Source organism: Petromyzon marinus, chromosome 17, assembly GCF_048934315.1.
Source record: "Petromyzon marinus isolate PM22_M1 ecotype Great Lakes invasive population chromosome 17, UKy_Petmar_22M1.pri1.0, whole genome shotgun sequence".
In the NCBI taxonomy this organism is placed as follows: domain Eukaryota; kingdom Metazoa; phylum Chordata; class Hyperoartia; order Petromyzontiformes; family Petromyzontidae; genus Petromyzon; species Petromyzon marinus.
This window is the reverse complement of record NC_133683.1, coordinates 9570882-9591457: the sequence shown is the minus strand read 5'-3', so window position 1 is coordinate 9591457 and position 20576 is coordinate 9570882. Positions and strand designations below refer to the sequence as shown.

Sequence of the window (20576 nt, the reverse complement as noted above, 5' to 3'; positions counted from 1 at the left end):
CTCCAACTTCCCGATGAATGGAAACCAAATAATAATTTGGATTTGCCGGGTGGTGGCTCTTACAACATAACTATCTCCGAAGCGTCCGCGACGACCGCACGTATGACTCGAGTGCGTTTTGTTGCGCGTGTAAGCGTGCGCACGTGCGCAACGTCGAGGCTCACCCCTACACGCCGGCGCCATCCTGTGAGTGAGGCCGGCTGCGTCGTCCTGAGCACCCCCGCGCCCCACGTGCCGCCCCACGTGCTCCCCTTGCCGCTCCGCCAACTGCCGGTGCAGCTGGGACTCGATGCGGCGCATGTCCACCGACTGCATGGGGCGGCTCCTGCCAAGCGTCTCCCGCAGGCAGCCGCCATCTGTGTTGGCGCAAAATAAATTCAACTGTTATCCACGGGGCCCAGAGCCGCGAGAACCGGCCCGGTCACGTGACTGGCAAGGCGCGGTGCCGACGGACCCCCGTGCTCTGCGCCGGCAGCAGCAGCAACAGCCCCTGGCTCCCAGAGAGAGCAGCCTCAATGGCTGAGGTTCAGGGTTCGACTCCAGCGGTGGGCCCGATTAATAATGTGGGTGTAATAACCAGAAAAATATAATACCTCGCGCCGTCTGCTTCGCAGTGGACACTGATGACGTCATTCGCAAGAGTAGGCCACTGTGTGCCGGCACCACGGTCCAAGTTTGCTAAATTACAAATTTACTCGCAAACTTCCCGACTGGAATTACACAAGGGAATCATCAATCTCCTACTGGCAGACTATTGTCCCAGGGTCCCTCTTGAAAATTAGACAATCGGTACCATTTCCTTCTCAACTAGTTCAACAAAAATAAACTTGGAACTTGCGTTCACAGCGCTAGCCATGACACGAGTGCCCCATGCACAAACATGCATGCGCTACCCATAATCCTTATGTAGGGGAACCTACAGCGGTGTTTGAGGATGGTTCTCGCCTATAACAATAAGCTACCGAGTACCACTGGGTTCAGAGGTCACATGGTCCTGGTGATGGGGAATCGGTAACGGCAAAATTGGCTCAGTGTTTCCCTTGTTTAAACAAACCCCAACTGAGGAACCCATATGTAAGAGGTCTGTGTTGCCGATGAACCACATGTGATCCGACCAAGGAGCCGAATGGCAGAAAGCCTGCCTAGCAATCAGAACGTCACAGTCACGGGTTGGCTCAGCTTGGCAATGTTATCATTATTCTTCTGGGGGGTCAATGCATAGGGCAATACTTAGTGTGACATCAGCAGTAATTTGTCCGACAAGGAGGCAAGTCCCCTGTACAAGAATGTGGAATTTCCAATGCTGGCGAATGGCTGTGAATGGAGAGGAACAGCGAGTCTCTGTTGGCATTGGCATGACTGTTCTGTCTGATGGAGCGGCAAGGGTTCTCCGTCCGAGGCTACTACGAACTGACAACCGCGTACTCCGGTGAGACACTGCTACAGCGGTGAGCACACAACGACAACATGGTTGCACTGACGTGAGAATAACGGCAATCAAATCAGCTGGCCGATCCGAGCCATCCAAGGAAAAAAAAATGTGTGTTGAGCTGCATAAAATTCAACATACATGGCTATATAGCGTATGGTGGCATTCACCCTCCGTCTCCAGTCCATCAGGTCCCTCACAGCTGCGAGGTGCAAGGCCAGCTCCCTTCCCAGTGCCTACCCCTGGAGGTAGCGATCAGCTACCTCCAGGGGTAGGCACTGGGAAGGACCCGGCCTCCCCCCTCAGCCTCCTCTTCCCGCAGCAGGGCAGCAAGAGCTCCGATAGGGAGCGTCTGCTCCCGCCGGGCCGGCCTCTAGTTTGCGAGCCGCGCGCGCATGGACAAACACCGCTGCAAAATGACGTGGCCACCCGACACTGCCGGTACCTGGGCCCCAGAGCACGTAGAAGAGGTCGAGCAGCAGGTGGCCTTGCCTTGGGGACGCGAACACGTTCAGCGAGCCCATGCTCGCCTTCACCTCCAGCTGCGACAAACATCGAGCACAGACAACGACCGCCTATTAACGTGGCCGGCACGGCAACACAGGATGAGGTAGCGATGGCGATGTGGCCAGAACTACGTATTGCCAGACACGTGGAGACGCGGGGGATGCGGGGACACAGACACATGCAAGACACGCAGGGACATGGGGATGATGTAGGTTTGTAAAATGTGCGTCCGTGTGTCCGTGTGTGCACGTTTATACTCGTGAAGTGGGATTCAAAGCGTCTTTCGGCTAAACCAAGCAACAGAGTGGCACTCATCTCTATTGATAGTCCTGGACTCAGTGGTGGAAATTCCACATTTGCATGGTGGGGGCCAGGTTATGTAGATATGGCACTGTTGACTTGACCACAATGTACACTTATTTGATCAACATGCCATGCATGGCGGCCGCATCAACCCGTGACTGGGACACAAACAAGCTCCGGTTTGTGGGAACTCATTGGTGGTTGTGCCGTGTGGAGCAGTGGTTCTCTACTGGGGGGTACGTGAGGTGATTTATAAATGTGTGAGATTATATCGTACATGAGAGGCATTAGGGAATAATCATGTATGAATATGCTAAGAGAAAATAACTATAAAATTTAAATACAAATGGTACCCTAGAAGGATATAAAATACTTTTTAAAACTCACTGAAAATAAACAATTTGGTTTCCAAGAATAACCAGCGAGCACGAAAACATTACGTCATGCGTGCAGAGCGTCCGTCTATTTTTTTATTCGTTTGCAGTTGCTTAGTTGGTTAGGATACCTCACAAAAGGACAAATGGTTAAAAAAATCGATGTTCATTATTCATGCATTTATTTCTCAGAACCATGATGGGTCAGGCAAGGGGGGTTACTCGGTTGAAACTAAATTTAACGAGGGTACAGCAGTAGCCAACAAAGGTTGAGAACCACTGCTGTATGGAGAGTGGCCACACAGTTCAGCGCTGCGTCATTTCCACCACCACCGGCTCACGGCCGCCAATAGGAAGGGATGCACACTGCAAGACGCGATGCCGCAGGACAAGGACGCTCTGACCAGCCTTGGTGAATTACTTTAGTTTCAGATTCGTAATTGGTTTCTGTTTAGGTCCGACCGTGTAGCTGTAATGGTCAAATTTGAGCTGTAACCCTCCACCTCCTGACAAGACCAAACAAAGCAAGTTGTCACGTGGGAAAAGATCGCAATTGATTTGGTTTTTCAGCTAAATCGATTATAATGAAAAGGGAGAACAATTTTTGGCCGACGAATGGAGGTTACAACCAGCACCATCGGGTGGAAACAAGAGTTTGCGTGAATGTTCTTCCTGATACAGGTTCTCAATTCGGTGCTGTGATGTCACCAAGGCAACCATGCAGGCAAACCGGTTTAATAAGAGCCAGAAGATGTTTTCGTCTGGCTGCAGAGACAAAGCAACAGTGTTGAAACGTGTGATAGTTGAATGCTGTGTGGATCGCAGCGACAGGGTCTATCTACTGTCTCCTTGAACTGGCTGATGGATTGCTGCTAGATTGGTTGTAACTTACAAGGTCCAAAGTGTTAACAAGGTAAATCTATTTAGATAGATCGATTCGTGTACCAACATAAAATAGTGTAACAAAATAAAGGAGTTTAACAAGGTAAATAGTGTAAGAAACAGTGTAACAAGATAACATACCTTAATTATTGGTGAATTATTTTCCACCACAAATCACTTTTCCCATCCCGCCATGGCCTTCTTGCCAGTTCCACGTAACCGTTAATCATTTGCGTAACATGCACACAATTGTTTTTACGGCATCGGGAGGCCACAACAGAGGAGTATTAGTTTCGCCACTTGGGTGGGCCGCTTGTATGACGGGGGGGGGGGGGGGGGGGGACGAGGGGTTGGTTCGCGACCCTCACCTTCGGCCCAGGCAGAGCCTCGTTCTGCTTCAGCTGAACGTTGACCTCCACCGCGCCGGCGCAGCTCGCCACCTGCAGGGGTGGCGGCGGCGTGATGAGGGGGGCGGCGGCGTCGTCGTCCACGGGCTCGCTGCGTAGCCCTGCCGCGCTCCCCGTGGGAGACAGCGAGAACTGCGGGTGTGGCTCGGACACGATGCGCGGGTTCCACGACGGCGACAGCTTGGGCTCCGTGTCCTGGCGGTAGGGGAGACGGATCGCATGCCGGCGAACGAGATTATTCGCGACGCTGTCGCGCGATTAACACCGTAAATCCGCTCGACGGCGACGTCGAACCGAGTGTCGGCATGACAAGCAAACGTGGATACCGATGCACGTATCGTGCGGCAAGCCGGCATATCAGAATAGCCACAGTGAGCTTCTGGTTGTGCCTGTATGTTGAACTTCTCTCGCACCATACGTAGCCAACCGTGCTCATCGGAGGTGCGGGGGAAGGCCAACAAACTAAACACCAGAAGCAGTTCCAAAGAAATTAGTTTTCAATCTATATTGAGCTGGGTAGGTTGCATGGGTGGTGAATTGGCGGTTTGCGTGCTGCGCTACGAACCCGGCAACCAGAGTTCAATTCCGGCATACGCCCAACACCAGTGACGATTACCTGAACCGGTGCTGGACCTCCCTAGATCGACTTAGCCTCAAATGAGTACCCGGTGCCGTGTGTAGTAAAACATCGCCGCTTGGGAGACAATGGCGGCCGGGCTTGGTGCTGGCCACCCACCCCCTCGTGTAGCCGTGCCAGCCTTCATAGGCGGTGCTACTCAGTAACAGCACTCACAACAACAGTCTGTTCCAGGCTGCACGGGGGAGGGGGATCTTTCGTCTCCTTGTAACGAGCCTGGCGAGCGTGCGTTGTGGCTGCACACCTGGTGCGAGGGCGGCGTGCGGGGCGGCGTCCGGGCTTCCGCCGGGATCTCCTGGCAGAAGACGTCGACGTCCACGAGGCGCAGCGTCTTGCGCGCGAAGGCGGCCGGGTGGTGCAGGTCGATGTGCTCGCCCAGCACGCCGCCGGAGCCCAGGTCCCCCACCTCCTCGCATGCCGCCTCGTCGCAGTAATCCATGCTGCTCGCGCGCAAACACGACGAGCCCGCCGAGTAGCCTTCAAGCGGACTGTTGGGGCGAGTGCTGTTCTGTGAAGGCCTGCGTGGTGCGAGGCGGGATTGCTGTGGCTAGTACCACGCCTGGTCCCGTCGGTCTACCAGGTGATGATGTTTACGCACCGCACTAGGTACTGGTTTAAGGGATACTTGACCTAGGGGAAGCTCAAGACTGGTTTGGGATATTCGTCACCCATGTTAGTAGTGAGCGGGTATTGAACCCGAGTTGCTGGGTTCGTAATGTAGTGTCGCTAGCCACTTCACTACGGCTCCCCCACATACAGACACGTCACAATATGGACAAATATATACTTCACACGAGCCGACCCGCTACAGTAGTCAACGCTGCCCACCGTTATCCACCCGCAAACTTGGGCTGACACCTTAAGAGTAATCTCCACAATTGTAATTCACTAAACATGGCAGTAATTAAATATCTAATCATATACACACATACAAAGAAAAATATCCCCCGTATAGCCTTCAAAGGCTGTTGGAGCAAGTGCTGTTAGTGAGCACCTACGAAGGCCGACAGCACAATAGGGGATGAGTGGAGAACACCACGCTTGGCCGCCTTTGTCTCCCTAGTGGCGATGTTTACACACCGCACCAGGAACTAATTTGAGGCTGAGTAAACCTAGGGGAGGACCAGGACTGGTTCAAGCAATCGTCACTGGTGTTGGCCGTGAGCAGAAATCACAAGCACACACCAGGGGTTTGTTTGAGGGGATGAGTGCAAGAAGACGTTTGGCAAGGCACAGCCTGTAGCCTAGAAAGGCCAAGCTCAGAGCAACAAATCAACAATTCACACATTTGATATTACCGCCATCATTCTTGTCAGGCAAAGGCATAAAAAAAGAGAATGGTATGATATTTCACAGGCATAGTCTACAGCAGTTTCAGAACCGGAGGTGATGTTGCTATGTGTAATCCCGATTGAGTAAATTGCAGGTAATTTTTCTATTTTGGTTAATTTTCGACCATGACGGCAGAACACAATTGCCTCCTCTATTAGAATGACGTCAGGGGATATTTAACGTACACAGTGAAGCCGGTGGTGCATAAGTGTTTCACGGTTAACACCGCAGTAATAACTAGGGCGGCCTGCCGGATTAAAACCATGAATCTGAATATAAGTCAGCAATAAGTTGTGAACAGCGACACCGCTGGGCCTGGTCACCGGCACCCACTGTCACCTCCAGGAAACAACCTCCACCAATCACAAACGAGTTCCAGGCACGGCCGGGGCAGCACCCGCAAAAGTTAGCGGCAGTCTCAGAGGACCTGGGGGTCCAATGAACGACGTGGTCCCGGGGGAGTCCCCGGTGGCAGACAAGATGCGGGACAGGTGTCGGGAGAGGCATTGGCGTTGAAGAGGCGTGCGGATGACACGGAGGTCAGGCGGGGAGTTGTGAGATGGCACGGGGGGTTAAGCCAGGTAATGCAGTGGTGAACAAAAACCAACGAGGTCGGGGAAAACGTGGAAATAGAGCAGCACGGAGGCAGAGTGGAGGCGCCAGGGAAAGTTTGGGTTGGGCAACGGAAACATAAACAGCGCATAGGCACCCAAGCTCCACACCGTACACTAACCCACAAAAAACACACATCTCACATACATGGACACATCTTACACAAGGACATACATCACACATACACGTCTCACACACACACACACACGTCTCACACACACACACATCTCACACACACATCTCGCGCACATCACGCACACATCACAGACACACATCTCACACACCGGCCCTACGCACCGTTTGATGCGCAGTTCGAGCGCGACGCCGCTCTTGGCGTTCTCCCTCACGTGCTCCACGCGCACCACCGTGTCGAGGAAGGCCAACTTGACTCGTCGCAGCACTGGGGCGCGGGGACACGGGGCGACCGCATCAGAACCACCACGACTCACCGCACCACATCTCACCACGCTACGCCACCAGCACCACACCTCACCCATACTCACTCCACGTCACACTACACCACGCCATCAAAATCACAGTAGACATTTACATAACACTGCACACCACACTACAACACCCAACTACACATCTCGCTACAAACACCAAATCTTACCACACTACACCACACAAACAACACCACACCTTGTCACCAACACCAAATCTCACTACGCTACACCACACACACAGCACACAACCAGCTCCACATGTCCCCACACTGAACCACACCTCGCACCTCACCAAAGGTGGTGTTCATCTTCGTTGGCAGTTCTGAGCCACTGGTGGAAATTCCGCACTTCTCTGGCAGAGACTAATCTATAAACCAGTCCCCACCTCGGTAACCAATGTAAACTATTCCGAGTACAACCACTGTTGACGACAAACAAAATAAAACCCATTGTATTGACCCCAGAGGGATGATGGACTGAGTCGACCACCATCCAAGATCTACATTTACAACTCTTCCGACTCCTAAACATGTCGGGGGAATTTCCCACGAGGTTAAGAACTGGGCTGTGGTTAAAGCATCGTGGGTTAAACATCTTGGCCAGCCAAAGGTTTATTTACAATTCTTAGGGCTTCGATAAAACACTTGGGAATCACAGAGCCAGAATGAGGCACCCTATCTCTTTCGCTATGTACACCGGCATTCCTTCTGAAATGCATCGGCGATCATGGCCGTCTTGCATTTATCTCTGTTCATGATATAACTCAACAACTTTGCATTAGATACTCTCAGTTGCATCCAATTGTCAAGACTGCTTAAGTACTTAATTCTCCATCTTCCCCAGTTTCTAGTACCCACAATATTCCCAGTCAAAACATCATATTCAGTATCTTGCTTTCTCACTACCTCTCTAAATGTATTATGCACTGCATACATTTTTCTGGCCATGACATTTTAATGTGCTCCTTTAAAAAAAATACGAATTTATGTTGCTCCTAGTGTTTTTTGCAGGGTCCTTGTAACTGGCACCGTGCAAAGAATTCTGAGAGGCAGGTGGTGGTGGCGGCCGCCTAGCTCAGTGTTTATGCCGGTCGTCGCGTTATCGCAGCGGCGGCTGCTTCTTTGGAGGTGAGGGGGGGTGAAGGCTCTGTGCTGTTTACCCGTGGTCGGGTTTCTGGAGACGCGTGGTTTGTCAGACTGCGTCACGAATCCCAGAAGCAAGTATTCCAACAGCTGCACTCACCCACGTGAGTGTGCGAGTGTGCGTGCTTGGGCGGAATTAACTTAATCTATTTATCAGGGCTGCCAAAATCATTTTCGTGTAATGGCGGTAGATGCAATAAAACCGTTCGTTGCTTTGCCGCGCATAATAGAAACGTGGAGAAAAAAACACAGTGTGTTTAACCGTTTAAATTGAGAATCAAAGCGAGCTGCCACAGTGGTGTAACGGTTAGCACATTGGACTTGCAACTCAGAGGTCGCCGGTGTCATTCCACCTCTGAGCGCAGCAGCTGACATAATGGGTTAAGTTTCTTAAATCCGCCCCCACGGCCTCTGTCCACCCGCCCAGCAGTGCAAATAGGTTCACCAGTCAGTTGATTGGCAGGCCACGTGTGGTGGGGCAAAGCGTGGGTATTCCCACCGGGAATCGGTTACCAGTTACTGTTTAACAACCCTACCAGAAACTAGGGTGTCATGGCTAGTGGGTGTGTACAGGTGTGTGGCCTCAATGTGCACCGAGCCTGGCATAAGTACCCTGGCGATGTCATCCCAATTAAATTGGCAAATGGCGGATGTTGTTGTACCGGTGTCAATGGTCTGAGCGAAGACCTCAAGGCCCTCAAACTGCTGTGTGGCGCAGTCTGGCTGGTCGTCTCCCGGCTGCTGCTTCAGGCACTCCTGCGCCAGCTGCATGCTGCTGGTCATGCACGTGGACCAGTAGAGAGACTCCACCACCGATACTACAAGCACACACATAACAAAAACAATGATCCCCCGCCCCCCCATATAACCTGAACAGACTGTTGGTGCAAGCGCTGTTAGCGAGCACCTATGAAGGCCGGCACAGCACACAAGGGGATGGGTGGCCAGCACCATGCCCGGCCACCTTTGTCTCCCTAGTGGGGATGTTTACACATCGTATCAGGTACTTATTTAAGGCTGATCCGACCCAGGGGAGGCTAAGGGCTTGTTCAGATAATCGTCACTGGTCTTGGCCGTGAGCAGGAATCATACTAGGGATGCCAAGTTCGTAGCACAGCGCGCTAACCGCTACACCACCGCTCCCTGACACTCCTAACACTCCTAAAACTAAAATAAAACATTGGGAGAATTGCGGTTCCTGAGCACCAATTCAAGCCATCACGGCACACGAGGGGGTGGCCGGACATAGGCCTATGCCCGGCCACCTTTTTCTCCCTAGAGGCAATGGTTGCGCATTACACATGGCAGTCATTCGAGGACGATTCAACCAAGAGGGTTCAAACATTCGCCGTTGTTTTTTGGCTGTGAATGGGAACGGAACTCGCGTTGCCGGGTTTGCAGCTTCGTGCGTTAACCACGACACCACCGTTAACGTACACACGCACATAATACACATGCACTCATGTGGGAGAACTTACCGGTGGGTGCCTTGGGCCTGAGTGTGAGGCGCAGACCCCGCACCTCCACTGTGGAGTTCTCAAGCAGCAGGGCCGACCAGGGGATGGACACGGAGATGGATTCGATGTAGCCATCGGTGATCTCCAGGGGAGCATTCACCGAGTCCAGCATCTCATTAAGGGACTGAGAAATACACGGGGGCACAAACACAACAGCCCGCATTGACCACTAAGTGGCAGTGACATCACCACAGCGCTTGCGCCAGGTTAGGTGCGCTTCGAGGTCATGTGAAGTGTCAAAGGCTCACTGACAGAAGGTCACGGGACAGACCCAGGTGTCACGGGTTGACTGAGATGACTGGCAGATTCTAGCTCCCTACTGTGCCAACCTGCTGTGCTTTAGCCGCCTGCACTTCACTCTTTTTGAGCGTCGCTTCTCTGCCTTATGCAAGCAAAGAGAAGGGAGGTAGGTCATGACTGTAGCTGAGAAGACCCAAAGATTTTGTGGAGCGACAGGCCAGGTAGTTTTCACAGTGTTACAGTTGATGAAAAGATAATTCCGCTCGACTTAAAATGTCACCGCCATACAAACACACACACACACAAGATGAAGACGCAAGCACACCCACCACACAGGCACACACACGTATATATATACACTCACAAACACTGAAAAAGACCCCTATACAAACTTAACAGACCGTTGGAGCAAGTGCTGTTAGCGAACACCTATAAAGGGAGGCACAGCACACAAGGGGTAGCCAACACTACGCCAGCCTGCACACCAGGCCCAGATTCAGATAATCGCCGCTCATGTTGGCCGTGAGCGGGAATCGAGCTCGGGTGGCCGGGTCCGTAGCACAGTGCGCTAACCACTACAATACCGCTCCCCACTTACAGGGATGCACACTAATATGGGAACCTATGTAAACGGGCAGATGCAGGAACACACAAACACATGGACAAGTAAAGACACTCATACACAAATTTGCACACTGGTACAATTAACACATACACCCATATAGGTAGACAAAGACACCTGCTGCCTTTGTCTCCCTAGTGGAGATGTTTACACACCAACCAGGTACTCATTTGCGGTTAAGTCGACCTACGGGAGGCCCAGAACCGGTTCAAATAATCGTGAAAGGTGTTGGCCATAAGCAGAAATCGAACTCAGGTCGCCGGGTTCGTATCACACATATATACACACGAACAATTGATACACAAGCACACAAAGACAGAAATACACAGTCCTCGATTTCCCTTTACTGTCAGCGTAAGTGAAGTGAGTGAGCACCTATTAGAATCAGAATATCAGATTCAAAATATTAAATATACTGGAGGAATCAGATGAGCTATAAAGCTCTTTTTCATAGATGTCCAGTAGGCAGGAAAGGCATATAAAGGGGCAGGGATAATAGCACAACATCCGACCACTGTCATTTTCCCAGTGCTGCCGTTGAATACACAACAACACCACGTGCTCACTTTAAGCTGAGCAAACCTAGGAAAGATCCACACTGGACTAATATAAACACTGACTGAGTGTTGATGTTTATCATTTCTAGAAATCACACTTGGGTGGCTGAGATGTTGGTGCAGTGTGCAGACCGCAATGTCACGGGCACACACCGCCATCTGTGCTGATGTCAGCATTAACCCACGGCCTCTGAGCACTTAGCAAAATCACACTTCCCTTTTCTGAGTGTCACTGTCACACACTTTTGAATCGAAAGGACTCAAAAGCACGTGCCTACCATGCTAGACCGAGACCACGCTTTCACAATCACCTCTGTGGTTGAGATCTTATCTCCCTTGCCTGCTATGCAGGAGAACATGGGTTCGATCTGGGTTCGATCCAGATCCCCATAGTGGTCGCATGGATTTTTCTCCAGGGCCTCCGGTTTTTCACTCCACGTTTAGAAACGCGTGTTTAGATTATATGGCTATTATAAATTCCCATGCATGATGACAAGCCACTTCCATTGGCTATCATGTGTGGTCAGATTGCCTCTGAAAAATAGCTAATAGCTTAGTGTGCGTGACCTGGTAACTAAAATAGTTGAGTTTGTAGTTTGAGTTTATATATGCAGGGTTTCAACACTGTTTTTCAGGAGTGTCCTGCATTGGGAGGTTGGACCAATTTCGTTTTAAAGATAATTTTACATGTGGGAGGAAACTGGAATATACCCAACACAACCTCACACACATTAGGGGATATCAACAACAGCCGCCATTCGCCCCCTAAGTGGCGATGACGTCACAACGGCGCCTATGCCAGGCCGGGAGCACTTTGAAGCTGCGTGATGTTTTGAAGGCTCCCTGACAGGAGGTTACGGGACAGACCCAGGTTTCCAGTTGTGCCCCCTGCTGTGCCAACTTTCTGCACTTTAGCTAGGGGATAACACCCATAGGGACACAAACAAACGTGGGTTCATGAATCCACTCACTGTCATGACAACCAGAGGGTTTTGGAGTTTTCATAAGCTTCATGTAAACTCAACCACACCTTATCACCTCAAGATTGTGGCTCTCGAAAGAAAGCAGCCCAACTATTTAAGTTCGGTGGGAAATATTTACTGAGTCACTTCCCCTTTAGTATGGGTGGGCGGTGGTCAAACTTGAACTGCATCTCGTTTTGGAGTTTCTTTGAGGATCTATATATGGTATTTAGAAATGTAATTAGCCCTATGAATACTTCTGCACAGATAAGGCAGCAAGGCAATCTGTATAATTCTTGCTCAATAAGTATTCGAGCTTTGGAATATGCTGTGTTGTAAAGTTGGGGGCCTGAGTGATCCATCAACCCTTGCCACCACCGTGCCGGACCTCAGGCATGTCGCCACACCCCACACTTTGATTAGCACGGTTGGCTAAAAAGTTCAAAATACATACATAGACTCACACAGTGACCCATAGACTCACACAGAAACCCAGACTCACACAGAAGCCCAGACTCACACAGAAACCCGTAGATTCAGACAGAGACCCGTAGACTCACACAGAAACCCAGACTCACACAGAAGCCCAGACTCACACAGAAGCCCATAGATTCAGACAGAGACCCGTAGACTCACAGAGAAACCCAGACTCACACAGAAGCCCAGACTCACACAGAAACCCGTAGATTCAGACAGAGACCCGTAGACTCACACAGAAGCCCAGACTCACACAGAAGCCCAGACTCACACAGAAACCCGTAGATTCAGACAGAGACCCGTAGACTCACACAGAAACCCAGACTCACACAGAAGCCCAGACTCACACAGAAACCCATAGATTCAGACAGAGACCCGTAGACTCACACAGAAGCCCAGACTCACACAGAAACCCATAGATTCAGACAGAGACCCGTAGATTCAGACAGAGACCCGTAGACTCACACAGAAACCCAGACTCACACAGAAGCCCAGACTCACACAGAAACCCGTAGAGTCAGACAGAGACCCGTAGACTCACACAGAAGCCCAGACTCACACAGAAGCCCAGACTCACACAGAAACCCGTAGATTCAGACAGAGACCCGTAGACTCACACAGAAGCCCAGACTCACACAGAAGCCCAGACTCACACAGAAACCCATAGATTCAGACAGAGACCCGTAGACTCAGACAGAAGCCCAGACTCACACAGAAACCCATAGATTCAGACAGAGACCCGTAGACTCAGACAGACCCATAGTTTGTTGTCTTCCCCCCGCACCTCCGATTAGCAAAGTTGGCTACGTACGGTGCAAAATAAGTTCTACATACATACTCACACAAAGACCTATAGACTCAGAGAGAGACCCATCGTTTGTTATCCTTCCCACGGACCTCCGATTAGCACGGTTGGCTACATACGGTGAAAAAGAAGTTCTACATACATACACACCCAGGGTTTAATTCGTGCGGCTGTCAGCAGCCGCTTCACTCGCAACGCACGTCACATGCGATGCGAGCATTCATACCATCACACTGCCTCTACGGAATCAGAGACCTGCCAGCGAGTGACTGCATGTGCATGGGCATGTTCACCTTGTGTGGGTATGTACGTGCGAATACATAAGAGTGACTAATTGTTTACATATAACTTTTGGTTCATGCCTATGCACAAAGCGCCGTGGTGACGTAACCGCCACTTAGTGGCGAATGGCGGTTGTTGTTATATACGAGTTTATATGTTTTGTGTGCTTAAACGTGCGTGTGTGCACGAGTGAATCTGTTTGTAATCGAGGTGACTTCTCGACCCTGCGCCTTTAAGGAGGCCCGGATTAGGGCTGAACGATTTGGGGAAAATATCTAATTGCGATTTTTCTGACAGATATTGCGATTTGATTTACGATTACATTTTTTTAAGTCAAGCTTTAGTTCAATATTCATTGTGTAATACATTTAAAACATGTGATTGATACCATCAAAATATTAACTGCTCTTTCTATTCTAATGCAAGGATGAGAACTTAAAAGAGATTAATTTCTTCCAAACATGTATTTATTAAAATGTCTAAATTGAAATAGAACAATCAAACAAAGAAATGAATGAAGTTGTAACAATAAAATTTTTACCAATTGCAATAAGCAATAGGACTTTTCAAATCTGAAAAAATCGCAACCTTTGCGATTTGCTAATCGCATTGTTTTAAATTGCGATTTCGATTTGAAATACTGTAGATTAATCGTTCAGCCCTAGCCCGGATAATTCCAACACTCAGCTCCCTTCACTGGCTACCAATCAACTCCCACATCAACTCCAATATTGCTGTTTCCGTATACTGCATCCATCCGGCCCAATGACACCATTTTTACAGTCAGTACCTCCCTATTCAATGGAGTGCTGAGTGGTAATCATCCCTGGAGATGGAAATTCCACATTCCTGTGACAGCCTAAATATTGGTCTGTCTCCGGCCGTCAGGTTTCAAGCCACTGATATAAAAACATTTGAGTCATCCTTCCTGGGATCGAACCCTGAAAAGTAAAATACGACACTGGTGCAAAGCGCTGCCCAAATTAAGCAAGAGCACAGAGTTTAAACAAGCAGAGTGCAGTGGTCCCTCGATTAACATGTTGAACCGAAATAGCTGTTAATCGAATACAGGAATAACATGAGTCGGCAAGAGGGCTGTTTTCACTGCCCAGAAAATACATCGTGATGTAAACAAAGGCAGTCGAAGTCTAAACGCTCACAAATGGACGTCGCTGATTGGCTGAGGGCATGGCTCAGCCCCACTTAAGAGCGCTCGGATTGGCCGAAACTGGCGCCCCGAGTCCAATAACGTAACACGGTACCGTGAGGCAGAATGTTTACGTAAGTAAAAACCATTGGGGGGGGTCCTATGGGAGGCAAAACTTTAACCGAAAAAACGTCAACCGATGTCACGGTTAACCGAGGGATTACTGTACGTAGTTTAAACAATAAGCAGAGTGCAGTGTTAAAACAAGAAAATCTTCGAAAGAGGAGGCTGAGCGGCTCAGTGTGGTGACAGGCATCCGTCAGGGCACCAAGCCAGCACTGCTAAGGCAAGCCTCTTTAACCAGATGCCAACATCTATTCATAAACACTCCACTTACAATACTATGGATAAATATGGGAAAACAACATTTTATTTTAGTCTCCACATGATTCCTACCACTCTCAATAAAAGTATGAAACTATTTAGCAGCTTCCTCCTGATGATATGGAGCCATCGCTTTCACAATATTCAATGACCAGTGGGGAAGGGGGGGTCATTGAGGCATCAATAGATGGGTTGCCCTGCATTTTCTGGTGGGACAAAAAACAACTAGTAGGCTACGCGGCATCATGTCACATATACAGCTGTTGTGACGTCACGTAGTGTCATGACATCATACGCCTGGACATCATCATTGGCCATTATCCGTCCACTGCTGGATAAAGGCCTCGCGAAGCCATCAACATCCCTCAAGGCCTCACGATGGCAAGTTCCCTCCTCGAGCTGTCACTCCGCCACTCGTCTCGACCACCGGCCACAATCCCCACGAGCGACGTTGTCCTGCCGAAGCCCGCTCAGCTTTCCTAACAGTCACTGTGATGCGCCTAACAGGCACATGGTTTCCAACCTATGTGCCTCTTCCTGTCTCTCAAGAGTAATTACAAGCACACACGTCTCCGTGCTCCGTGCCGCCCTTTTCACCATTTGTTGCATTTTGTCAGCGCCCATGTTTGTGATATGTCCTGTACATGCGGCCACTAATCTGGGCCTCTCGTCCCCAGGTTTCTCGTCTTGTTCTCTTGTTTCTATGTCGCTTTCACATCAACAAATGCGACTCTCGTCTACGGCTCTCTCATCTCCTCCGTCCCTTGTTTTATCTTTCATCTCATTCATCTCTCGTCTCGTTAGGTCTCGAGATGGCCGCAGCCCGGCGGACCACTCCACGCAGGCTTCGCAGTCCCGCCAGGTGAAGAACCCTGCTCGGATGCATCAAAGGCGCACAACCAACCACAAAAAACAGGGTCTCACGTTCTCATGCAGAGCGCGCCGATTGCCGTCAGCCTGCCCTCCCAGTGCAAATACTCAAACAGCTCGAACAGGAATCGGGCGTCAAAATGTTCACATGCATAGCGCTTTGTAATATTTCAATGAAAGACGAGCTGTCGATAAAACAAACTATTACTTAAAGCCGAGTCAATATAGGGGAGAGCCAGATTAGGTTTCAATTCCACTTGTCACTGATGTAAATGTCCAGGAGCTGAACCTGGGTAATAAGAAATTGCAAGGCAACACCGCAACTACTCCCCTACGTACTCTTTGGTTCTATTCGGTAAAGTCATGTAGGTAAAAAATAAAATAACAAAAATCACGACGTTTCGGCCACAACACAAGTGGCCTTCATCAGGTGAAGGGCAGCGTTGGAGTGAAAACAGCCAAGCCCAGGTCGCGTCCTTTAAGCTGTGTGGGAGGAAGCAAAACGCTTGACAAAGGAATTAGCATAAAAATGAGCACGATGTACGTAGGAGGTGCATGGGCCATGATGGACCAGGAGCGGGTGGGGACCATGACGGACCAGCAGCGGGGGGGGGGGAGTAGAGTGAGTGAGTGGAGTGAGTGAGTGAGTGGAGTGAGTGAGTAGAGTGGAGTGAGTGAGTGCAGTGAGTGGAGTGAGTGAGTGGAGTGAGTGAGTGGAGTGAGTGGAGTGAGTGAGTGGAGTGAGTGGAGTGAGTAGAGTGAGTGGAGTGAGTGAGTGGACTGAGTAGAGTGAGTGAGTGGAGTGAGTGAGTGGAGAGATATAAGCAGCTGTGAAAGTTTGGGATACCACTAAGTATCTATGTATATATGCAACAATGACTGTAAAATACTATTCTGAAGTGCAATTATCTCTCATCTGCAATGCATTTTGGGGATGATAGGGTCGCAGTGGGTACAATGAATAATTCAAGAATTATTCAAATCATTCTGTTCACCACGACTAATGTGCGAGCTCCGAGTTTAAACAACAACAAAAATACTCGAAAGTGCCCAGCACAAAGGAATGCCCCCTTGTGGTTACTACGAGAGACAAGGGGTGGAGTCGTGGAGAGACACTGACATTTGTTCAATTATATTTCCACCGAGGTCCATTCCTTGATGCGACATGAGACTATCAGGCTGTATGGAGTCAGCAGTAGTCGTGAGAATGGGTGACAACATCACAGCTCGAATGTAACTGTGTCCTGCCTATGATATTGGGGGAGTCGTGACGTCCATGTAATGGACACCTCTGATGATGGACACTAAGATACAACGTGGATCTCGTGTATCAGGATTCAATCACCCACAGGCCAGACTACCACCACGACCGTCTCCAACCTCTACGACTCTGAATAATAAAGCCGCCTTAAATGTCTTTCCTTCACCACCTCATCTCTGCTTTCTCCACTTTCACCCCCACCTACGATGACCACCAGGAAGCCACTTCTCCCCATCACCACATACTCCACTCTCACCTCACACTCAATCCATTTTCACACTCAACTCGCCCACACTCAATCCATCCACAGATTTACCCTCACCCTACCCTCACCCCATTCCCACCCTCACTCTCACCCCATCCTCATACTCACCCGACCCACACTCACCACATCCCTACCCTCACGTCATCCTCATTCTAACCCTCACCTAACCCTCACCTAATCCTCACACAACCCTCACCCTCACCCCATCCTCACAGTCCCCGTAACCCTTCACCTGACCCTCACCGCCATCCTCACCCTCAACCGCACCGTCACCGCGGGTGTCCCCAGCGCGCGTCACGTACCCACACGTCGAGCGCGACGTGGCGCAGGGCGCCCGTGCCGCCGTAGAGGTCCACGCTGAGCTGCTGCAGCGTGAGCTTCTCCTCAAGGAGGTGGCCCACGTAGAGCTGCAGGAGGTAGCGGCACGCGCGCTTTTTGATCGAATCCGGCCACGGGAAGTACCACGGCATGGCTGCTCTCCCCACAAGCCTCGCCTCTTTGCGGCCGCCGTGTTCTCTGCCCTGCTCGTCGCGGTGGTGGTTGTTTTTGTCGTCGTCGTAGTCGCTGTTCTCTCCTCCGCGATGCTGCTTGTGACGGCTGGCGGCTGCGGCGTTCTTGTTGTTGTTGGGGTTCAAGCCCCACGGCGTTGGGCTCGAGCAGTCAACAGCGAGTGACGTCACATGAACAACCCCCACACTAAAGACGTCACGCAGGCGGATGACATGACATGATACGAGTTGCATCTGGTGTTGACACCACGAAACCGAGTTGGCGGTGGTACATGAGCACTATTAACAAAAACAACGCAACACGTTCGTCAGTAACAACAATTGTGGCTATATAAAAAAGGAATATGTTGGGCAACGTTTTGGACAATGGCCCTTTTTCAAAGCACGTAGAGGGCAAGAGAGGTCCTGAGGTCGTCGCCATCTTGTTTAGTTTAAACAAAACTGTGGAGGGCTTCGCCATCTTGCTTAGTTCAAACGGTGTGCGAGCGCCGCCATCTTTCTTAGTTCAAACGGTGTAAGAGCATCGCCATCTTGCTTAGTTCAAACGATGGGCGCGTGCCGCCATCTTGTTTAGCGTCTAAGTGACGCAATTTTGTTTAGTTAGAATCCTTGAGGGGGTCGCCATCTTGTTTAGTTCAACAGCGACATTGAAAGTACCGAGAGGGGGAGGATAGCGAGGAGAGTTCGAGGCGAGTTGCTGCGACCAGCGAGACCTCGAGAGGCTAAGGCGGAGTCTTCTCTGCCAGAGTGACCTGTCACAACAACTCACCCACTCATCCAATCAACAACAACCGCCCATTCGCCACTAAGTGGCGGTGACGTCACCACAACGCTTGTGCCAGGCCATGTGCACCTTGAAGCCACGTGAAGTGTCGAACGCCCGCTGGCAGGAGGTCACGGGGCAGACCCAGGTGCCACGGGTCGACTGACTGAGATGACTGGCTGATGCACCACCTGTGCCCCCTACTGTGCCAACCTGCTGTGCTTTAGCCACCCGGCGCTCCGTTCGTTGTTGTGAGCGTCGCTCCTCCGCCCTCCGTTGTTGTTGGAGGGCGACTGCCTCCAACTGCCCAGTAGCATCCTTCACGAGCCTCCTCCACTGAGGCCGATCTTGACACCGCTGGTACCAGTCATCGGCAAGTCCACTCAGCTCCACGTCCTCCTGTACCACATCACTCCATCTCCTCTCTAGCCCGTGCCGCGCCCGCTTTGCCCCCTCAATCCGGCCGAACAAAAGCTGTTTCGGCATGCGGTGGCTGGACATGCGGGCTACATGACCCAGCCATCGTAGCCTTGCCCGCCGGAGGAGCTCACCGATGGGACCTTGCCCAGATCTTTCAAGGATTCGTGAGCTCCTCACACAATCCAGCCTGGTTAAACCCAGGATGGATCGTAGGCAGGCCAGCCTAAATGTTTCTAACCGGCGAAGATGTTCCATTAGGGGGGTGCACGTTTCGCAAGCGTAGAGAAGGGAGGGAATGACCGTGGCCGAGAAGACCTGAAGCTTAGTGCGAAGCGACAGACCAGGTAGCTTCCACACAGCGTTACGCAACCGATGAAAAGATATTGCCGCTCGACTGATTCGGAGTGATACCTCTGCTGTTAAACTGGAGCCGGTCATAAGCACACTGCCCAGGTATGGGAAACTCTCCACTCTCTCCACAACTGCCCCATCACCGATTGGGAGTTGTGGGGGTGGAGTGTTCGATGTTACAAAATACCCAGGCAGGTGCTTAGTTTTGGTGGGGCTGATGGCAAGGCCCCATCTCTTAGTTGCACGCTCCAGTCTCAGCAGCAGCGTCTCCAACTCCTCCTCTGAATGAGCAGCTATTACCAAATCATCGGCATACATAATGTGGTTGAGCAATAGGGAGCCATCCCTTGACCGCACCCGGGCATCCATCAGCCTCCCATTATATCTGTACCATATGGAGATTCCCCCGGTACAGCTATTGAAGGCATCACGAACTACGTGGTCAAAATATATGTATAATGAGGGAGCCAGAGGACATCCCTGTCGCACCCCAAGGTGTACAGGGAATGGCTCTGACTCCCGGCCACGTAGTTTCACCCGGGCCCGCTCACCATCATGAAGGTCCTTAATGATCGTGAGCAGAGGGTCAGGTACTCCAAAAGCACGAAAAACAACCCAGAGCCCAGGCCTACTGATGGTATCATAGGCCTTGAGAAGGTCAATAAAGCAGAGATGTAGGTCTTGCTGGAATTCCCTACACCTCTGCTGTAGCAGACGGACAAAGAATATGGCATCTGTGCAGGACCGCCCTTTCCTGAAACCGCAATGGGGTTCCACAAGCCTCTCCTCAGCGTGCCTGGCAAGGCGATGTTGAATAATCCCTGCCAGGACCTTTCCTGGCACACTGAGGAGTGAGATGCCCCTGTAGTTGTTACAGTCTGTGCGGTCCCCCTTCTTAAAGAGGGGGACCACCAGGGCATCCTTCCAATCCTGCGGAACCCGTCCAGTGGTCCAGACTGTTGTTATGATGTCATATAGGGCAGTCTGTGCACAAACGCCACCCTCCCTCAGCATTTCGCTTGGGAGATCATCTATGCCCGCTGCCTTTCCTGGTCTCAGACTTCGGATCGCCT

The 20576-nt window shown here is 50.9% G+C and overlaps 1 protein-coding gene across 1 annotated transcript in view; it reads right to left on the bottom strand.

The window, feature by feature from the left end:
• ATG2B (autophagy related 2B) overlaps window positions 1-18166 on the bottom strand; it is a 78185-nt gene extending 60019 nt beyond the window's left edge. Inside the window, exons 1-8 of the mRNA XM_032956214.2 lie at window positions 17763-18166; window positions 9550-9712; window positions 8734-8889; window positions 6781-6883; window positions 4784-4979; window positions 3864-4097; window positions 1875-1971; window positions 165-356 (exon numbers count right to left, since the gene is read on the bottom strand). Coding sequence (XP_032812105.2) covers window positions 165-356; window positions 1875-1971; window positions 3864-4097; window positions 4784-4979; window positions 6781-6883; window positions 8734-8889; window positions 9550-9712; window positions 17763-17930 — 1309 coding nt within the window. The 5' untranslated portion in view covers window positions 17931-18166. The remainder of the gene's footprint in view (window positions 1-164; window positions 357-1874; window positions 1972-3863; window positions 4098-4783; window positions 4980-6780; window positions 6884-8733; window positions 8890-9549; window positions 9713-17762) is intronic.
• Between the last annotated feature and the right edge of the window lie 2410 nt (window positions 18167-20576).